At 44.6% G+C, this 21,852-nt stretch overlaps 1 protein-coding gene across 3 annotated transcripts in view; it reads left to right on the plus strand.

The window, feature by feature from the left end:
- Window positions 1-21,852, plus strand: part of Garem1 (GRB2 associated regulator of MAPK1 subtype 1) — a 168,468-nt gene that overhangs the window by 140,376 nt on the left and 6,240 nt on the right. For all 3 annotated transcript variants that reach the window (XM_076912939.1, XM_034517971.2, XM_076912940.1), the window contains 2 exons: window positions 2,063-3,235; window positions 20,987-21,153. In XM_076912939.1, coding sequence (XP_076769054.1) covers window positions 2,063-3,235; window positions 20,987-21,153 — 1,340 coding nt within the window. The remainder of the gene's footprint in view (window positions 1-2,062; window positions 3,236-20,986; window positions 21,154-21,852) is intronic.

Genomic DNA, 21,852 nt, shown 5'->3' on the forward strand with positions numbered 1-21,852 from the left:
AACACAAGGCCAATGTAGGTGGGGAGGCAATGGAAAAGAGGGGGGTCTCCTTAACTGACCCTGGAGACTGAGAGGAAGGCTGTCTGTATATCCAGTCACACATGTACACAGCCTTCTGTTTACTAACCACAACATTTCTGCACTGTCCTACCAGTGACAGACCAGTGTCTCCTCAGCATCCTCTGTGAGCAGTCATAGGCCCACGTGGGCATTTGGAATGGCTATCACAGTAGAAGTCATATCTCTTGGATCATAGGTGTGTAGAGTGACAATTGAAACAGCCTGCTGACTTTCCCCTAGAAGAAAACAGTGGCATCTGCAGTGGCTGGAGCAGCTGGGCCTGGGTTATATTCTCCTCCTTTGGCCCTGGCTGTACTGAACCTCCCTGGGTACTCGTGGTCCACTTTCTTCTTTCATTAATAATTGTATGCATATATGTAATGTACTTTGATGATATCTCTGCATCACCCTTTCTTGTCTCCCTCCCACTGTACTCTTTCTTTGTGACGAGTCTCTCTTCTACTTTGTGGTTTTGATCTACTGCATTTAATTAATGTTGCCTGCATGAGCACAGGTGATGCTATTTACTTGAGCAAAGGCAACTTTCCAGTGGCTTCACCACTGAGGACTACCCCTCTCCCCCTGCAATCTTTTCTCTGCTCCTCAGAGAAGGATAAGGCCATCTATACCCCTCCTTCATCCCTGATGAAGGGTGATGGGGTCCATCTTGAACGGGTCTTGTGCAGGTGGCCACTGTTGTTGTATGCTCATGGATATAAGAACCAGATCATGGTCTCCCCACCTCTGGTTCTCACAGTCTCTCCACCTTGCTCTTCTACAGTGTTCGGAGCATTGGGTGAAGTGATATAGATGCCCCATTTAGGGTTACTGGTTCTCAGAACTCTGACAAGTTAGGTATCTCTACAGTAACTATTGCCCATTAACCAGAGACTTCCCTGGCCAAGGCTGACAGCAGCACTGCTCTACAGGTACAAACATAATCATTTGGAGGGAAGCTTGACACCCTGATCATTTAGCAAAACAACAGCAGTGTGTGTGCATAAACACACACACACTCCACCCCAGAACCACAACTACTGAAATGAGGACTGCTTGCTCTCTTGATCCAGGAAAAGGGGTTGGTTAATTGAAAGCTTCAGTGGGGATTTTGAATCAGAGTAAAAAGAGATTTGTTATCAAATATAAAGTGATTATAAAGATATAGAAAGTTAAACAGTATAAGTATGGTGGGTCAGAGAGCTATGATATTTGTCCTTAAAATAGAAATGTTTACAAAGATCTTTAAATACTTGTTTTTTTAATGTTAATACATAAGAAAGATGGCATTTCAAATCGACTACAAATGGCATAGGACTTAGAGAGTGTACTAGACACTACATTGGCTTTCAAAATAGGCTTAATCCCTATGTCACATAATCCACCAAAGAGAATTCAGCTAAGTAAATTTAGTAGTAAATTAAGCCATCCACATGCTGGACTGCAGTGTTGGTAACTATACCAGCAGCTCCCAACTCGAGTGACGTTGAACTTCTGAACTGGGAAATCGTTTCTTAGCTGAGGAGCTATTGGTAGTTAATGGCTGCTGGAGGAGGGGAACCATCTTTCTTTAGAGGTATGGCCACTGCTGGTAAGTCCTCCATGATCCGGTAAATAACCCCACAACATTCACATGCAAGCAAGCCCAATTAACTCAGTGAGTTACTTAAAAAGTTAAGAAGATAAGGAAGCAGAAGGGAACACACTGGGAAAGAAGGGAGAGAGTGAGAGGGACTGAGGAAAACGCCGGCCGTTCTGATAAAAATGCCTTATGGACATGTATGCAACTGTCAAAGAGTAAAAAGTTACTTTAAAACAAGAAATCTTTCAACAGCATTCACCCAAGTTCCTCTCTAATGTATAATGTGTATGTCAAATAGGAGAACGCAGCTGTTGTTAGCCACATACATAGAAATGAATCATCCACGTTTAGCGATAGCGGGAAGCGAAGCATTGGCGTGTGTGTTTACGTCACTAATGTGGAATTCGGTTTATCATGTCCTAGGTTGCATCGGGTGAATGCAATGAAGACACTGAAGTTTACAACATCACCCTGTGTACTGGGGATGAACTCACCTTAATGGGACAGGCAGAGATCCTTTATGCAAAGACCTTCAAGGAGAAGTCACGTCTCAACACCATCTTCAAAAAGATTGGGAAGCTCAATTCCATCAGCAAGCTGGGGAAAGGCAAAATGCCGTGTCTCATTTGTATGAATCACCGGACCAATGAAAGCATCAGCCTTCCATTCCAGTGCAAGGGCAGATTCAGCACCCGAAGTCCCCTGGAGCTTCAGATGCAGGAAGGGGAACACACCATCCGAAATATCGTGGAGAAGACTCGGCTCCCCGTGAATGTGACAGTGCCCAGTCCCCCTCCCAGAAATCCCTATGACCTCCACTTCATTAGAGAGGGACACCGCTACAAGTTTGTGAACATCCAGACCAAGACAGTGGTGGTTTGTTGTGTGCTGCGTAACAACAAGGTCCTCCCCATGCACTTCCCTTTGCACTTGACCGTCCCCAAGTTCAGCCTCCCGGAACACCTGGTGAAGGGAGACATGTGGCCAGAAGCGCTAGTCCATCACTGGCTTGGTATCTGCCAAGAGCAGTTTGACATCGATGAGTATTCACGGGCTGTTCGCGATGTGAAAACGGACTGGAATGAAGACTGCAAGAGCCCCAAAAAGGGCCGTTGCTCTGGCCACAACCACTTACCCAATTCCCTCAGCTATGCCCGTGATGAGCTCACGCAGTCCTTCCACCGACTCTCAGTCTGTGTGTATGGCAACAATCTCCATGGCAATAGTGAGGTGAATCTCCATGGCTGCAGGGACCTCGGGGGAGAGTGGACCCCTTTTCCTCATGATATCCTTCCTTATCAAGATTCTGGTGATAGTGGGAGCGACTACCTTTTCCCAGAAGCTAATGAGGAGTCTGTGGGCATCCCGGGGAAGACAGAAATTCCCTATGAAGAGTTGTGGCTGGAGGAAGGCAAGCCCAGCCGCCAGCCGCTTGCTCGCTCGCTCAGTGAGAAGAGCAGGTGCGACACCTTGAGAGGTTCCATGCGGTCCACATGTGCACCCTCTTCTCCTCCCACCCCTGTGACCCTGGGAGCCACAATGAAGTCGTCAGAAATCACCCTACCTCCACCTCCAGTGCCTCCCAAATCTGAAGCTGTAAGTCACTTCTGTGTGTGAATGGTGTGCCAGTCTTTCTGTCTCTGCCCAGGCGTCGTCTCACTTATTTTCTTAAAAAACAAAAACACTTTCCAGTTAAAGCCCATCAGAATGAATAAATTATTTAATTTGGAATGAAGTATGGGTGCTAACCCAGTTATTTCAGTTAAGTAAGTGAGAGCTGTACTACGCTGGGTGAAGAACTCTGAGAGTGTCTAACAGGGGATCTTTAAACTTGATTTGCTGTTGTCTAGAAAACAAGTTACAGGAAAGAGACAGCAGATGCTAGGTAGCCAGGAAAGGGGCAGTCATGACAGGGGTCTGAGTGACAGTGTCTAAACTGTAGCCCCTGTCAGTGATGAGTGGCCAGAAGCGATGAGCTTCAGAAGATGGCCTGTAGGTAGACCACCAGTATTCACTGGCAAAGTGGGAGTGGAGAGAGGAGGAAAGAGAGTAAGCAAGAGAAACTGGATGGTTCACTTGTAAAACAAGGTAGAGACTAGTGCAGACCTGAGGGAATTAATCCTCTGTGCTTAAGACAGGGAGCAAGATCAACAAGAGGCCTCAGTGCCTCCAGTAACTCTCCTATGTCCCTCAAGATATACTGAGACCAGAATATGGGGGTGGTCTCACATATGCACATGCCACAGAACCATGTGCTGTGTGGTATATTCTCTCTCTCTCTCTCTCTCTCTCTCTCTCTCTCTCTCTCTCTCTCTCTCTCTCTCTCCAGACTGTAGGTCAGAGCTTGATGACAGGTCTGTCAGGTTTTAGTGTAAAAAGATGGTCCAAGGGCTGAGGTTGTAACTTCGGTACTGGACCTCTTCTTAGCATGCATGTGGTCCAGGGTTTAATCCCCAGCATCCCCCCAAAAAAATAAAAGTCAGTACAAATAAGAGGAAGGTCCTTTCTTCCAACTGCCGTCTCTGTTTGAGAGCCATCTCTGTCTGTACCTTTGCTGCTCTGTTGACCTTTGCACCCCTTTCAGTCTGGAGGGACAAAAGCCACAGAGGCACCAATAATGACTGCATGCATTTGACAATGTCTTTACAGTGGGTTTTTTCAGAGTGTTTGATTTGGTTTGGTTTACTTTATCTCTAGGAGAATTTGTTATATACAAGAGAGAACACATAGAGGTTAAGAGGTTCTCTCTGCTCTTGCAGAGGACCCAAGTTCAGTTCCCAGCACCATTGTCAATGTCAGACAGCTTACAAGTGCCTGTAACTCCAGCTCCAGGGAATCCAATGTTCTTTTTGGCCTACACACACACACACACACACACACACACACACTCACTTTCCCCATTAGCTGGTCTTTGGATGTCTCACTGAGACCCTAGAACTATAGAAATCTGCTTTCAAACCTATGAAGTCATGGGACAGCTGCTAGAAAGACAAACATCAGGAAGACCAGGACTGTGGAGCTGATACTGTTCAGTTTTCTGTAGAAGATAACATGAAAAGAGATGCCCAGGTTAAAGATGAGGAGCAGTAGAAGAGACAGATAATGTGTTTGGCAATTTAGAGCACACAGAGAAACTTCTAGTGTAAGGTACATGAGAGATGCTCTAATGGAAATAATGACATTTAAATGAGGTCAGAGAATATGCATGAGTTAGAAGAGCAGAGTGGAGGAGGAAGGATTCCAGAGTAAGGATGTGCATCATGGGGTGGCCTAAGCACACACGTTAGGTTTTGTGGAGTTGCTTGGAGAGGTTGGGTAGGGTGCATTAAGGACAATCCAAAAGGCTGGAGCCAGGAAGTGGACAGGCCGAGAACTGACAATGAATCACTCCAGACATCTGATTGGCTATCCACAAAGGGTCCTTGATGCTACAAATGTTTCCCAGGACAGGGCCCACCCACCCCACCCCCCATTTTGACTTCCCAGATGCTGCAGGACTGGACTGTGCTTTGTTTCTTACAGAACCTTCCAAAGACTTCAGGCACATGTGCAGAGAAATATCTCTACTTAATAAGAGATCCTAGACTTTGCAGAATTCTTGATGTCTGGAGATCCTCAGACCTTACATTCATGTCACAGGTCCCCTGGGGGTTTTCAAAATATAAATAAGTAACCAGTACAGCAGTGTACAGCAGTACAGCAGTAACCAGTGCTTCCTGGCAAGCACTGGACACCTTTAGTGATGTCAGAACTCAACAGTGTGTTTGATGTGATGTCATGATCAACCTTAATCTTTATCAGGAACACTACCTGAGTCTTTCCTGTTGAACTTCCACCTGCCTGGCTTGCAGTGGCTTTCATGTTTGTTGACTGACTGGTGTGTTTGTCAAGGTGATCATACCTGGGGTCACTTATGCAATCTAGAGGTTGGAAACTAATGTTGTTTGGTTTTTATTATTGTTGCTGCTTTGTAGCTGGTAAGAGATGAACAGGAATGCCCATACTAGGAATTCCCTCATGAGTATGACTGAAGCCTTGCCTACTAAGGAAGACTGAGAGGTGGGGTTTTCTTTGGGGGGGAGGTATTATTTTTGTATTGTTTTGTTTTATGTTTCAGTGTGTTGCCCGAAATCATTTAGATTTTGTGATCAACTTCGGTTATTTCAAAATTTCTTCATATCTGATATATGCAGACTTTTCATAAATATTCATGAAGAGGAACCTTGGGAGCCATTGGCATATCCATGAGGTTCAGTGGGATCCTGGGGTCTTTTGTCAAGAATATGAGTTTGTAAGATTGCATTGTGACTCTGGTGGGTACTGCAGCTGACTTTTCTCAGAGTTCCTTGTAATGTGACTAATCTGAGGTCACTCAGAGTTTGTAAACAGGGTAGGGTAGCTAACAAGACGGTTTTCGTTGATGTACACATTTTTTTTAAGATTTATTAATTTCTTTTATGTATGTGAGTACGCTGCCACTGTCTTCAGACACACCAGAAGAGGGCATCAGATCCCATTACAGATGGTTGTGAGCTACCGTGTGGTTGCTGGGAATTGAACTGGGGTTCTCTGGGAGAGCAGTCAGTGCTCCTAACCGCCAAGCCATCTCTCCAGCCTGATGCACACAATTTTTAAACTCTAATTTTTGTTTCATCAATCTGTGTTAAGTCATTTGCATAAGACTTTGCAGCATTTTTATAATGACAAACATTCTACCATAATGGTACTTAATAATAACTTTTAAAAGACAATGACTATGCTGCCATTCCATCCTGACCTTAGTTCTAAAAGAGAAACATCAGACTTAAACTGAAACCAAAAGCAAATGCCATAAAGACCTAGGCCTCCAGTCTACACAGTGATTTCTCATGACACAAGAGACTCTCAGCATGCCCAGAGTTTATAAAATACTATAAACATAAAGGATGTGTTATAAACACCTGAAAATCATTACTTTTAAAGGAAAACCTGGATAGTTTAAATGAAGCCATTTTTATTGGTTCTGTGACCATGAAATGAATTTTCCATTTTTAGTGTGTGGGGGGGGCAGGGGAACCAGAGAATGTCATGACTGTTAGATGTGGCTTCAGCTTCTGATTTTCAAACAGGAGCTTTAACAGGTCATAAATGCAAGTGCTCTCATAGAGTTAACCACGGTCCAGCCTTGGGTAGTTAGAGTGCTGAGAATGACAGCCTTGTGTCCAGCAGTCATCCCACCCAATCCTAATGTGGTGAAAAGAGAGACAGGAAGGACCCGCCTCCAGTTATCAGCATCTTCCAACTAAGCCCCATCTCCTAAAGGTTCAGTCACATCCCACAACAGCACCACCAGCTGGGGACCAGATGTTCAAACACATGTTCCTCCGAGAGACGTGTCTCATTCAAACCATAACCAAAACCAGCAGAACTCTTATCTGGAGAGTTGACTGTCCCCACCAGGAACTTCTAGAACAGCAAAACAGTCAAAGGAAGAGTGTGTACCACAGAAAGGAAGCAAGTTGGCTTTGAGTGTAGTGATGGAGGGGTCTCATGGTACATCCGGTGCTGCACTGTGGTGCCTTCAGACTTCTGCCCATAGCTGCTAAGTTGTGACATTGTTGCACTGTGGATTCTGATGGTCTTTGTTTCTTTGAGTACGTGCAATTCTTTCTCCTTCAATAGTCATGGCCGCTTATAATTATACTGCAATGATATCACCTATGTAAAGATGGCTTCTCAGGGCGTTTTAACAACTTGCTACGGCTCACCTCTCTGGAATAGGAGAGTACTCCTCTTGACAGGAATGTCTCAGGGAAAAGCAAACAGGAGACATCTAGGGAAGAAGGGATTTGCCACTTTCATTCCTTAGGACTGTTGCCTCACAGCCTAAGCTAGAAGTAAGCCAAGCTCACTGGCAGGCCCTTGTCACTTTCAGAGTTTGCCAGGAGGGCAGGCTAGATGTGCTTGTCACCAAGCCAGACAGTGTGATCTCCATAGCTGAGTCCCACCCACATGGTAAGAGGGAACAGTCAATACCTGTGAGTTGTCTGACCCCCACACTTGAATCATGGCACATGTACATGCAATTTTTGATAACTTTTGCAAGGATCCTTGTATCATGATAATGTAACAATTCCTCTTAAATCGATTATTCTTTGATCCATATGTTTATAATGAACAGTCTTCATTTTAGAATACTGCCTCTCTTCTTCATTTTTAACTCCTGGCTGCTAGCTAATATTTCTTTTTTTTAATAATTTACTTAATTTTATTTTATGTATGTCGATGTTTTGCCTTCATTCATGTCTGTGTGCCGGTATCAGATACCCTACAACTAGAGTCACAGACAGTTGTAAAGACTGTCATGTAGATGCTTGGAATTGAACCCTGGTCCTGTGGAGGAGCAGCCAGAGCTCTTAACTGCTGAGCTATTGCTCCTGCCCCCTAAGATTTCTAAAGCATTTACTCAAGCACTTGGCAAGTGAGAGTCTTCAAAAACTCCTGTCTCCTCCTGTCTCTGTCTATGGTCCCACTCCTCCCTTCCCCCTCTCCACCTCAAATGGTTATCAGAAGTGCAGGGCCATTTGCAGGGAAATGAACATAACTGGAAATTATCAGACTGAGGGAGCATATGTTTTCTGCCATTTAAGGTTTTCAAGTTTTCTATAAACTGCAAGAGTGTCTGTGTGTGTGTGTGTGTGTGTGTGTGAGAGAGAGAGAGAGAGAGAGACAGAGAGACAGAGAGACAGAGAGACAGAGAGACAGAGAGACAGAGATCAAAATAAAAGTAGAACTATTTAGGGGGTCCAAGAAGACTACCAAGAGTGAGAAAAGCAGGGTGAGACAAAGAGTGAATACTCAGTGTGCAGTGTACACTCATATGACAGTGACCTTATGTAGAGAGAGATAGCGTGCACATGCTCAGTGTGCAGTGTACACTCATATGACAGTGACCTTATGTAGAGGGAGAGAGTGCATGCTCAGTGTGCAGTGTACACTCATATGACAGTGACCTTATGTAGAGAGAGAGCGCATGCTCAGTGTGCAGTGTACACTTATATGACATCACCAAGTCTCATCCTTCTGAAGCCATTTAGGCAGCAGCGTCCTGTCTGGGACCGACATCTTCTGTCTACAGTCATCTCTGACTGGCTGCTGGTGAAAGGAATACCTAGAGTGAGCTCTAGACTGAAGCCACTGATTTCTCCCAGTTTTACTGCAGTGGTCCTGAGTTTGTCAGGCTTTCTGACCGAAAGGATGCTCTTGCAGCTGCTAAGAGGCGAGGTTTGAGGCTGATGTGTAAGAAGACGACTGAAATCCCTCATCATGAAGGTGGGCAGTCCATCATTAATAAGCTCCAAAATGGAGTCCACCACCATGAGACTCAAAGGATGCATTGACAGCTGGCCCCCATTACAGCAGGTACTTTAAGAGACCAATTTCAGCTGTAGGTTAGTTTCTGAGTTGCTCTCAGCCAGCTGAGCATACAGTGGGAAGATGAAATCTATCTAGGTCCTTGGAGTCATTCTCTCCTAGTGGAGCTCAGGAGAGCACCAATGTTTACACCATAGGATAGTTAGAACACCGATGTCCACACCACAAGGTAGTTAGAGTACTGATGTTCACACCACAGGATAGGAGACCACCTATCCACACCATAGGATAATTAGGAGAGCACCAATGTCCACACCATAGGATAGTTAGAAGAGCACCAATGTCCGTACTACAGGATAGTCAGGAGAGCACCCATCTCCACACCACAGGATAGTTAGGAGAACACCGATGTCCACACAACTGTATAGGTCATTAGAAGTCGTCATGCCAGAGAGACCCACATGGACCAGCATCCTCACTCGGCTTAGCAGCTTCACACTTGGGAGAAATAACGAGCCTTCCTAGTCAGCTCCTGTGGGGATGCTAAGTTCTTCACGGTGTTATTGTGTTATACAAAGGACTTGGCACATCTTCTTAGCACTTAGGGAACATTCAAAATAAAGAGTAGCAATAATTGAATATAGGATGGATTCCAGCTTATAGCCAGATAGGAAGTAATGTTAACCTTTCAGACGGGCTGGATGCCCTTGCAGCTGCTGAGAGGCAGGGTTTGAGGAGCTATAGGATGAAGAATGAAGTCACTTATCATTAGAGGGTGGGATTAATGAGGCTCCATAGTGAAGCACAGCACAACGAGACTTGGAGGGTGAGCTGAAAGCTCCAGCTTTATGCCTCATCCCATCCTTCCTTGGCTCGTAGATGAAGAGAGGTAGCAAGCCCTCCAAAGGGCCAGGCAGTTGAACATGGCATGTGCATCTCCACAGCCAAATCCAGAGAGAGAGGCAGTTCAACCTCCAGAGGACCTGCTCTCCCTCATACAATAACACATTTGATTTTTAACCTGCCTTTAAGAGTACCCACTGACAGGGTATGCGTCATAATCACCTAGCAATGGAGTCATCACAAACATGCGATGTCATAAACCAAACAGTAAGAACCTGCGCTGTCTCCTGCTACTCTGAAGATCCCAGTAGCGAGTGTCATTTCAAGGGGGAGTTAAGGAGTATGAAGAATGTGCCTGTGAACAAGTTTCAAGGAACTAATATTCCCAGCCCTGCCTGCGTGGCTGTTCAAAGCTGAGGTGTTGTCTCCCTTCACCAAGCCAGGCTGTAGTGTTACCAGCTCTTATAACTCTGAGTACCACCAACCCCCAGGCCCCCAGTAGAATTGGGATTTATTTTTTACTACTCAGGTTAAGAAAGCTTTGTAAAAATGTTGGTTTGTAAACTAAAGGAAGTGATCATGAGAAATGATTCAAGCTCAATTTTTTTTTTTTTAATTTTATCTTTGCCTTTTTTCCCTTTCTCAGATATTGGGGCCAGTGCTATGGCTGACAGCGCTTCACATGTAACGCTGGCAGTCTGAGTTCTAATCCCAGAGCTCATGGTAAAAAGACAGAACTGACACTTTCATGAAGTGTCCCACAATTTCCACACACACCACACACACTCCACACACACTCCACACACACCACACACACTCCACACACACCACTCATACTCCACACACACCACACACACCACACATACTCCACACACACTCCACTCATACTCCACACACACCACTCACACTCCACACACTCCACACACACCACACACTCCACACAATCCACACACACCACACACACTCCACACACACCACACACACTCCACACACACTCCACACACACTCCACACACACCACACACACTCCACACACACCATTCATACTCCACACACACCACACACACCACACATACTCCACACACACTCCACTCATACTCCACACACACCACTCACTCTCCACACACTCCACACACACCACACACTCCACACACACACCACACACACTCCACACACACCACACATACTCCACACACACCACACACACCACACACACTCCACACACACTCCACACACACCACACACACTCCACACACACCACACACACTCCACACACACTCCACACACACTCCACACACACCACACACACTCCACACATACCACACACACTCCACACATACCACACACACTCCACACACACCACACACACTCCACACACACCACACACACTCTACACACTACACATACTCCACACACACCACACACACCACACACACCACACACACCACACATACTCCACACACACTCCACACACACAAATGATACTATTTTTTTTAATTTTTAAAGAAAACTACGTTAATGCTAGAGAAGCCACTAAATGACAGATTTTCTTAAAGACACCAGATGCATAATATTCAAGTGGAAATATTGAAAACCGTTAAAATGAAGCTGGGGCCTGCAGATTTGAAAAGCTCAGTGATGAAATGCTTGCTTAGTGTGCATGAGGCCCTGGTTTTCAGTATCCAGCCAGGAAAAGGATAATGCATGGTAGAGATAATTTGCATCAAGCTAAGTGCTCTACAATAGCCTCCAATTCAAGATTCCACTAATTAGCGAAGTCTCTAGAACATTTGGCATTTAATTCATTTTAATTACAACTTTTGAGGAATACTTTGTAAGCAAGCCCTACCTGGGCTTTCATTCATTAATTGAAATGACAAGTAAATTAGTATGTTGTTGTGATAATTCTGAAGCTAGTTGTCTTGCATCTCAGGTAGGTTGTTTTTACATGAAATCTTCTAAGCCAAGATGTATTTTTTTCTCCTATGTCCATTGGAACTCTCAGTGACGGGCAGGCTAATAAAGATAATTATGGTACCCTAGTGGAGGAAGTCTTGTCTCAGGCGGGCACTAAGTGCTGTCTATGTGACGTCACACTGACAAGAAGGTTACATGTTATGCAGTGGTATATATCGTGTATTGTACTCCTTTCTCAGAAAACTCTTTCTTTATACAAGGCCCCAGTGGCACCCAGGTCTTAAACAAATGGCTTCTTTTCAGAACCACTTGTCTTTCTTGCCTCCAGCTGAGTGACTGCAGCTTCCTCTCTTAGTTGCCTTTGTCTGGGGCTTGAATATTGGAGACCTTCTCCCAGAAGGGTGGGACTTAGATCCCTGTTATCCAACGACAGTGAGACAAAGGCAACAATGAGACACCACATTTAAGAATGGGGATTTAGACTGCAAGTTGGCCTTCGGTAGCCGATCCAGTAGAGACTCATTCATTGCATTTCGATACGATAAAACTTGCATTTCTGTCTGGCTGAAAATACCCACTTATGGCTATGTGGCAGGGTTATGAACTCTTTGTATAAAAGACTCTTTATAAATAAGATTTCTTAAAGCTGCAATGATTTTGTTATCTGGGAGGGAGAGTGTGGGAAGAAATGTGAAATGCAGGGCAGAGAGCATGCAGGGAAGGCAAGGTTACAAAGTTCAAGGCAGCATAGTTACAAAACTCCTTTCTTCGGGTTGCCAAAGTTGTCCTGAATGTGGCTCTTTTAGAGAGGAACGCTCACAATGAAGGTGAGCCCAATTTTAGATCACACCAGCAGCATATTTATTTTCTGAATTGTTGTCAGTGTGGAAACAAAGAACTCAGAAGAATCGAAAGTCTCTTTAGTGATCACCACAGTTCCAGGCAGTATAATCCTTCCCACAGGCTATGGCCCCGTCACCACCACCACCAAGTGTGTGACGTAGATTTAGACTGTGAAGTCTCAGGAGGTGTGACCATCAGCAGCTTCTCCACATCACTCGCTTCTCCTGGGGCTGAGCGGCCACTGCTATGAAATTGAGGATTCCTCAGAAGGATCTCTAAAGGATTTAAGTAAAGAGTATGACATGGTGACGTGATTTGCTTTCTTTTCTTAAGCTCTCTCGTTGGTCAGCTAGCAAAGGTGTGTTATTTCCATCCTAGAGTAAGAGCAGGAGTTGCAGAGTAGAGTGTCAAGAAACACAGGCTTCCTAAGACATGTCATCTAACCAAAGTCTCACACCCCTTAGAGACACTTGGGGTGACTTATTTTCTGCACTTTTTTTTTTTTCTGGTTTTTCAAGACAGTTTCTTCAATATTGCCCTGGCTATCCTGGAACTTGCTCTGTAGACCAGCCTGGGCTCAAACTCACAGAGATCCTCCTGCCTCTGCCTTCCAAGTGCTGGGGTTAAAGGTGTGCACACCATCAAGTTGCTTTTTTTTGTATTTTAATCCTAGGAATATGGGTAGGAGAAAGAAAACTTCATTGTATGTATAAAATATCACAACTATATGTAAGACTTGAATTTTTGTTGTACAAGCATCCATGTTCCCAGCCTGTTTTCCAACCATACAGGAACCCACTATGTACAATCAAATCCTCACATGTGGGCATTTCAAGAAAAAAAAAAATCTCCCCCATTTTTCCTAAACATTTTGTCCTTTATCTTGTTCTCTGGCAGATATTCTCAGAACTAACAAGAGCTACAACAGTGTCAGTGTTTGAAGGACTGGGCGGGTTAAATGTCTATTCCTGAGAGGCAGGACAGCAAATGTAACCTTCCAGGCCATCTTCAGACATCAGGGAAGTAGTCCTATCCCATGATGCATTGGACTTCAGCCCAGTGATTGAAGTTGTGTTTGACTTCCTCGTGACCATGCTTACTTAAAACATGAAGCCCTGCACTCTGTTAGATACATTTTACCCTCATGCTAGCTGACTGAGGGTAAGTTAGCCATGCACTGTTTTTCTGTGTGATGTGGCTGGGGGGGGGGGGGGTCGGTGCAGCAGAGGCATGGCAAAGGCAGACAGCGGGGGGGGGGGGGGGGGGGGGGGCAGCATGCCCAAGCACAATTCTTAAGTGTCTTTCCATTCAAAAAGAAAGGCCATCCTTCCTCCCATTTGGAGCCCCTTTCTAACAAGTGTCCCCTTCCCCTCCCTTCCTGGCCATTACCAGAAGTGAGTGGTGTATCTTGTTGACTCCATCCTCTCCTCTCCCTCTGGCTTCTATTCACTGGAGTCTGCCTTATGTGCTTTTCAGCCCTCACTCTCTAGGCTTCCCAGTTATCTGCTGACTGCCTGTATAGTGTCCCTCCCCCTTCTCATGGCTTCTAATACCTTTATCTTCTTACTCTGGCACTGCTGCATATTGACCCTGAGTCTTTCTCTGCATCTTTTCTCTCTTGGCTCCCCTCATTGCATTGTTCCACGATTCTGCTCTATGAACAGTCTGATGCGGTCGCTTGTTCTTCTCCTCCTCTGTCCTTTCCTTGGGGGCTCAGCCTTCTTCACTTCTCCCATGGCATCCCAGTGCCATCAGAACTTCAGATTCCATCAACAAGGACAAAGTCTAGTCCAAGCAGTAGTTTCAGCTTTGAACACCATAGTGTCTCCCAGCCCTCTTCTTTGAATTTCTGTCTCTGTCTCTAACACAAGGTATTAGTGTCTGTCTCATCATCCGCCCTCCCAGACTACAGCATCACTATGGTTGTCAGATATTAGATGTACCAGGTATCTAACATCGTGCCATCTAAGCCTTTATTACTCTCTTAATCCTGCTTCCCCAAGACTTTCTCACTAAAGTACCCTATGAATTTATTCTCCTGCTATCTCAAATAAATTCATGGTATTCCCACAAACCTCTGCACATACTTTTATTAATATCCTTACCAATTTTTATTTTAGTTGTATTTGTTTCCCGTCCTCACAACTAACTCTAGGAGTTACGTATTTTTGTACTCAGCCCAACCTCAATCATAGACATTTAATATGCATTTGAACTTCTAAGTAGAAAAGCGAGGTTAGCAATATGTAGAAAAAGAGTCATCAGACTCTTAGAAACAGTGAGAGTACACAGTAGCTATGTTCTACCTATTAACATCCAGGATACACACCTAGTACAGTTTTCTTCAAGTTATCACTATTAGATGTTTTCTGTGGGTTAGATCACAAGATCTTGAGTATGTCTTCTACACCACCTAGGCTCTGAGAGAATAGTTCGATATCTCTGCCTTTCCCTAAGTTAACATTATATGTAACCCTAGCGTCATTCATGCAGTTACCAAGAACTAATGAAACCACACTATTCGAGATAGATATTTGATAAGATTTAAGAAGCTGAGATTTCAGAGAAGGAAAGATTTCTGGAAATGAAGATGGCCAGGCTCTGGGCTCAGACTGGAACCAGCTTTCCTACTGCAGCCTGGATTGATATTGTGTCTTCCGGCTTTTTCTTAAACAGTAGAAAGCTGGTGCTGGGAGCCCCTCAAACATCCACACATTGCCTACAGACAGGCAAAGGTCACCCATGATCTGATGAATGGTCACATTCACCTTACAACTGAATGCTGACCATCAGGTGGCAGCTCTTGGGTAGTGTCTGTTCCTGAAAACACAGACTCCTTGTTGCCAGTTGAAGCTCAGCTTTGAATACTGAAAACAAGGCAGACCGCACTCACCTACCAGGCACAGGGTTGAGTTTTACATGCGTGCTTGGGAAGAGGAACTCTTGGGAGGTGGGAATGCTGACAACTGGAGAATATAGTCATTGTATTTTCACTCCATTACCATGTCAAAGTACGATGGTGAAGATGTGGCATTCCCTATGCCAGGTGCCACAGGCTTACACCCAGCCCACACCACTCGACATTTGAATGTCCACATTAGAATATAAAAGGTGCATGTGGTTTAAATTTAAAGGTAGAAATGCATTTTGTTGCTTTTTTTTTTTTTTTTTTTTTTTAGCCTATTAATCAGTTAAGTCTCACCTGAAGTTCTGTGTGACATATTCCTGCCACAGGAGACAGATGCCTAAGTTCTGTGTCCACTGGAGAGTTACAACAGTGACATCGGTCCATTCCATTTTGACTCCTGGTCTAATTAAACATACATGAAGGGTAAATAACTGTACTAGCATGCTAGCCTAGTTCAGAAGCAGGAATCTATCCTGTTGGCAAGACAGAACATGTTAGCTTTAGGACTTGGCAGTAGGAATGGTCAATTAAATGTGATGAGCTGGAAGAGACTAAAAACAGAGGCAAGGCAGAGAAGCATATGGTGCTTCAAGCAATGGTGGGTCTACCAGGCAGATCCACTGTTCCAGAGGAAAAGGAAGAGGAAGAGGAAGAGTCTGAAAAACAACCAGAAAGATAGGTCAGAGCTAGTCTACAACGGCCTCAGAGAAGACCAGACAAGGCTGGTCCTCATCCCCTGGGCAAGAACACGGTGAAAGACACATGTAGACTTCCAGAAGGAACATGTTGGACATGTAGCACCTAAAAGTGAAGTTGAGTATGAGAGGAAACAGGAAGCAGGCTCCTTGACCCATCCCGTCAGTTGCCTTTTATTGCCAGATAAAATTAGTTTACAGCACAGCTACTATCTTCTTGTTGCATATAAATGTTTCATGTTGAATCAAATCGAGAAGCCCAGAAGAATAGGAGCATAGCTGGTGTGAGAGACCATAGGAGGCAACCAGAGAAGAGGCACAACCAACCCTCACTGTTTATAACTTCCAAGGGCCAGAATGTGTACATCCCACCACAGCGTGTAATCCTTCCGTAATGTGCCGTGAAATAAGAGCATTGGAGATGCCACATCTGCAACCCAAGTGGGAAGTGCCCAGGCATAGAGCTGTGGGCCTGTGGCTAGCCAGCCACCTCACCCTCTGAGGACTGCCCTTCCTGCCTGCCTGGGACAACAAGCCCCTCATTCTGTGCCTCTGCAGAAAGATTCTTAGAATCCCAGTCGAGGATAAGGTGTAGCTTTTAATACTACTATTTCCCCCAAGGACATTTTAAAGGAGCTTGATCTTTCCATGCTGAACTGAGTTAGGCCCAGACTCCTTTCAGGAGTCCTGTGGAAGGTCCCAACACTGCCTGTGTCTCAGATTTCATCTTGAAGTTTAGCTTTAAACACTTCATTAACCACAGTTTCCCTCGCCAGGCCCTGACATCTACAAATGCTTCTTTTCACTGTCTGCCCCCACCCAGTCCTGGGAAGCCAGCCCTTCTGGATTGCCCAGCTATGGAGGTGCTATCTGAACAGCCCCAGGTGCTTTTGGCTGTTAAAAACAGGAAGAGGGGATACCCTCAGGCCACATTCAGCTGCACATGGCTGCTTTTTTTGAGTTCCAATATTAAGGGCAGCCAGTTAATTTTAATTGAAGTCTACATCATAATGGGTGTCTCAGCACATTGCCATTGACATGTGAGGTAAGCTATTCCCAGTGAAGCGTCACACCTAATGACTGATTCTAAAATGGAGAACACTCGTCACTGAACTCATCACTAATCTCTTTTCTTCACATTCCACTTAATTCTGATATTGAGAAGAACTCATTTATTTTAAAAAATTAAAACATTAACCAGTTCCTCTTTTAAAAAGAAGACCCCAGTGGTATATCATCTGGACAGTCCCCCAGTTTTCCAGATTCCATTGTCTATGAGTTTTTACCATTGCCACCCGTTTTATTGGAGGGGTGGAGTGTGAGAGGGTCTCACTATGTGACCCTAGTTGTCCTGGCACTCACTCTGTAACCAAACTTACAGAGATCCACCTGCCCTTGCTTCCAAATGCTAGAATCAAAATGTATACCACCACACCTAGCCCACCTTTTAATTTTTTTAGTTAATATTTATTAAAATATAATTATGAGTCTGAAGAGAAATATCCAAGGTTCAAAGTACTCACTGCTCTTGCAGAAGACCCAGGTTCAGTTCCCAGCACCCACGAGGTGTTTCACAACCGTCCATAACTCCAGTTCTAGGGGATTCAATGCCCTGTTTGTGCTTTCATGGGTGTCAAGCATGTATGTGTTCACATACATACATGCAAGCAAAAACACTCACATGTAAAATGAAGACATCTAATAAAAAGTAAAAAACATAATTGTTTTCCTTCGTTCCTTTTTCTTCCTCCAACCTTCTCATTCCCCCTCAAAATCATGGCCTCTGTCTATAATTGTTATTGTTACAAATATATATATAAACACATAAACACAACCTGCTGGTTACTTTTTGTGTTGTGTGCATGTACATGACTTCTGAGCTGACTTGATATTGGATAATCAGTTTCGGGACTCCTCCCTGGGGAAAGAGAACTCCTACCCTTAGTTGCCTATAGGTCTTAGTATAAAGGCAGGACCTATGATATTTCCCCCTTCCACTTCAGCCCGTCCATTGGGGTTGTCCTTGTTTGGGTCTTGTTTAGGCAGCCGTATTGTTGAGGTGTCATATCTGGAGCTTCCCCACCATTTCTAGGAGACAGTCTCTCAGCAGATCCCCAGGTCCTGTGGCTCTCACAATCTTCCCACCTCCTCTCTCAGCAGATCTCATGAGCCTTCGGTATAGGAGCTGTGTATCCCCTGGGATGTACCCCCTGCATGATCAATTGGTTATTCTCTGCATCAGGACTAGTTGTGGTTTTCTGTGATGGTCCTGTATCTGCTGCAAAGAGAGCTTCTTTGATAAGGGTTACGTTTCTGCAGCGCACCATTTCAAAGGCTCCAAAACAGAAAACTTGCTCTAGCCATTGAGGAGGAAATCTCCTGCCCAAGTATTTAGCTTTAACTTGAATGAAGAGCTCTCTTCTTCTCAAACCAGTGCCAGGGCTGAGGGTTCTCTGGGTGAGAGCAGAGACCCCTGGGCTTGTGCTGAAATACAATGAATGATGTTCTTTAAATCACTCCCAGTGGGTGTTGTAAGATACACTTGTGATTCCAACACTTGGGAAGTGCAGGCAGAAAGATGGGTTCAATGTTGTCCCCCACTTCATACCAAGTTCAAGGCCAGCCTGGACTGTATAATAATTACGTCTCAAAAACTTAATTTAAAAAATAAGATTACTTCCACCTCACTTAACTCAAGGCACCTCTCCTGATCATATGGCTTCTGTCTCTGGCTGATTTTCTTTGGCAAATGAATCAAACCTGAGACTCCAGCTGGAGGCCCAGTATGCTGTCAATGAAGGAGGTATATGTGTCACGGGAGGCTGTTGACTTCACTTCAGCATCCCCGTCACCACAGCTGTCGCTTGCTGTTCCTGTGTCCCTAAGACACGCTGTTGAATAACAGACTGAAAGAGTTGCTGAGACTGCAGCCTGAAAGCAGGTGAAGATATCTCAGAAATCAGCATATTTAACAGAGTCCCGAATAGGCCATGGTTTAAGGTGGCCTAACACAACCAGGCATCGAGTGCCCCCTGCTGTCCGACATGGAAAAGGGCATGCTGCATTAGCACTTAAGTAGGAACACACTGGGGAAAGCTCCTGGGACTGCATAGGCTAAGGCCATCCTGGGTCACCTAGATCATCCCTAGTATAAAGATGAGTGGAGGTCATCTGACTGGGGTAGGTTTTTATCAGCAAAAGTTCTGCTCTGGAATTGGAGTGCTTTCTTGTTGCTCCTTCTGCATCTGTGTGGTCCCTGAATCCATAGCATAACATTCACCTTGGAGATTGTTAGAAATGCAGACTCCCTCAGACACAGTAGCTCCTGTCTGTAATCCCAGCTACCCAAAAAGAAAGGAAAGAAAGAGAAAAAATAGCATGGCGATTTCCTGAGACAGTATCTTATTATGTATCCCTAGCTAGCCTCAAACTCCTGGCATTTCTTCTGCTATAGTCTGAATGCTGGGCTTACAGACATGCACCACCCTGTCTGACTTCAAAAAACAACTTTTAAAAGGGCTGGTCATTTACTCAGTTTCTAGAATATTTGCCTGGAATATTCAGTATCCATTAAAACATACACATAGGAAATGTCAACTCTCAGGCCCCAGCCTGGGTCTCCTAAATTCAAATACTCATCTAAACAAGGTCACTGTGATATTTATAAGGCACCAGTCATATCTGTCAGTGGAGCTTTAACCCTGCAGAAGGCCCACATTTTGGCCCAGAAGGCTCAATGAGGAAAGGCCACCAAGCCTAATGACCTAAATTTAATCTGCAAGGACCCACATGGTGGAAGCAGAGAACAGACTCCCATAAGCTGTCCTCTGACCTCCATGTAGGTGCAATGCAACAGCTCGTATCTGCATAACACATCTGAGTATGTGTGCACACACAAAAGCAATGTAAAAATAAATAAATAAAGTGCGTGTTTTCTAAGGCCTGGGTCAGATTGCATTGCATATGGGAAATGAACAGGACGCACGTCTGCTCCATGCATCCTGGCATCTTTCAAGCCTGCACTACCCATTTGTTGCTGTATTTTCACAGATGCTAACATTAACCAAACAGTTTCCTTCCAGTTCAGTCTGTTCCCAGCAGTGTGTGATAGGCTTGTCGTGTGTGTGTGTGTGTGTGTGTGTGTGTGTGTGTGTGTGTGTGTGTGTCTGTGTATATGTGTGTATATGTGTGTATGTGTGTGTCTATACATATATGTCTATGTATGTGTGTATGTGTGTATATGTGTATATGTGTGTGTCTGTGTATATGTGTGTGTGTGTTTATATGTGCGTATATGTGACTATGTGTGTGTATCTGTGTGTATTTGTCTATATATATGTCTGTATATGTGTGTCTGTGTGTGTATCTGTATATATGTGTGTATATGTGTATATGTGTGTGTCTGTGTATACATGTATGTATGTGTGTATATGTGTGTACATGTGTATATGTATGTGTGTATATGTGAGTATGTATGTGTCTGTATGCGCATATGTGTGACTGTGTGTATCTGTGTGTGTCTGTGTATGTGTGTATGTCTGTATATATGTGAGTTTGTATGTATGTATGTGTGTCTATGTATACATATGTGTCTGTGTGTGTGTGTGTGTGTGTGTGTGTGTGTGTCCTGCTTACCCACTATCCTTACTGCTTAAAGTACCCCTGACCCTGCACGTTGGAGCTATGTTCCCTAATCTTACCCTCACCCCTCCATCCCCATCCCCTACCCCCTGCCTTAGCTAGTCATGCCAGTCTGTTGTTAACCTGGAGTGTTCTTTTTCCACACCAGGTCAGGGAAGAATGCCGGCTCCTGAACGCCCCACCTGTGCCACCCCGAAGTGCAAAGCCTTTGTCCACAAGTCCCTCCATCCCTCCTCGCACGGTCAAACCAGTTCGTCCACAGACTCGATCTCCAAGCCCCACCCTGTCTTACTATTCTTCAGGGCTGCATAACATGTGAGTCCCCCCAACCCAGCAGGACCCACTGCAGCCAGTTCACGGGCCTTGGGAATATCACCTAGCAACAGGATGGGGGAGGAAATGCTGTTTGTCTTTTAAAAATAATTTTATAGGAAGATTATAACTAGGCCCTACCCATTTTAACCCTGGGTGGAAGAGATGATGTCTTGATTAAAAAAAAAAAAAAATGCCACAAGGGTCTGTAAGAAGCCAAGGAGGGTTTCGCCTCTTGGCAGCAGTGTGTGGGCTGCCATTGCTTCTTAGAAGCCAGCTGTGGCTCTTTTCACCCTGACGTGGACACAAGCAGACAGCGCTTTCTACCGGAACCTCAGACTCAAACTTAGCCCTCTGCTCTGACTGTGAGCCCAGTGGGAGTCCCTTCTTGGCTATAGCTACAAAGACTCTTGTGAGACACAGTCTATTTCACTGCTGGCGAAATGAATTGTTTTTTTAAAAGAACTCTGTCCCGAGGTAGCTTTCAACTGTCATTTGTCTAGAGAAACAAAACAGACCAGTCCTGTTTCTCTCAGGAAGCATTTAAGGTCTTCTGCAAAATGAAGTGCCCATTTCTTCTGCTGTTTCCTGAGATATGACCGCCTGTCCACCTGCCTTTTAGCATATTCTGGTTTCACTGTCAATCTTTTTTTTTTTTCTTTTAAGATTTATTTTATTTATATGAGTACACTGAAGCTTTCT

Source organism: Arvicanthis niloticus, chromosome 14, assembly GCF_011762505.2.
Source record: "Arvicanthis niloticus isolate mArvNil1 chromosome 14, mArvNil1.pat.X, whole genome shotgun sequence".
In the NCBI taxonomy this organism is placed as follows: domain Eukaryota; kingdom Metazoa; phylum Chordata; class Mammalia; order Rodentia; family Muridae; genus Arvicanthis; species Arvicanthis niloticus.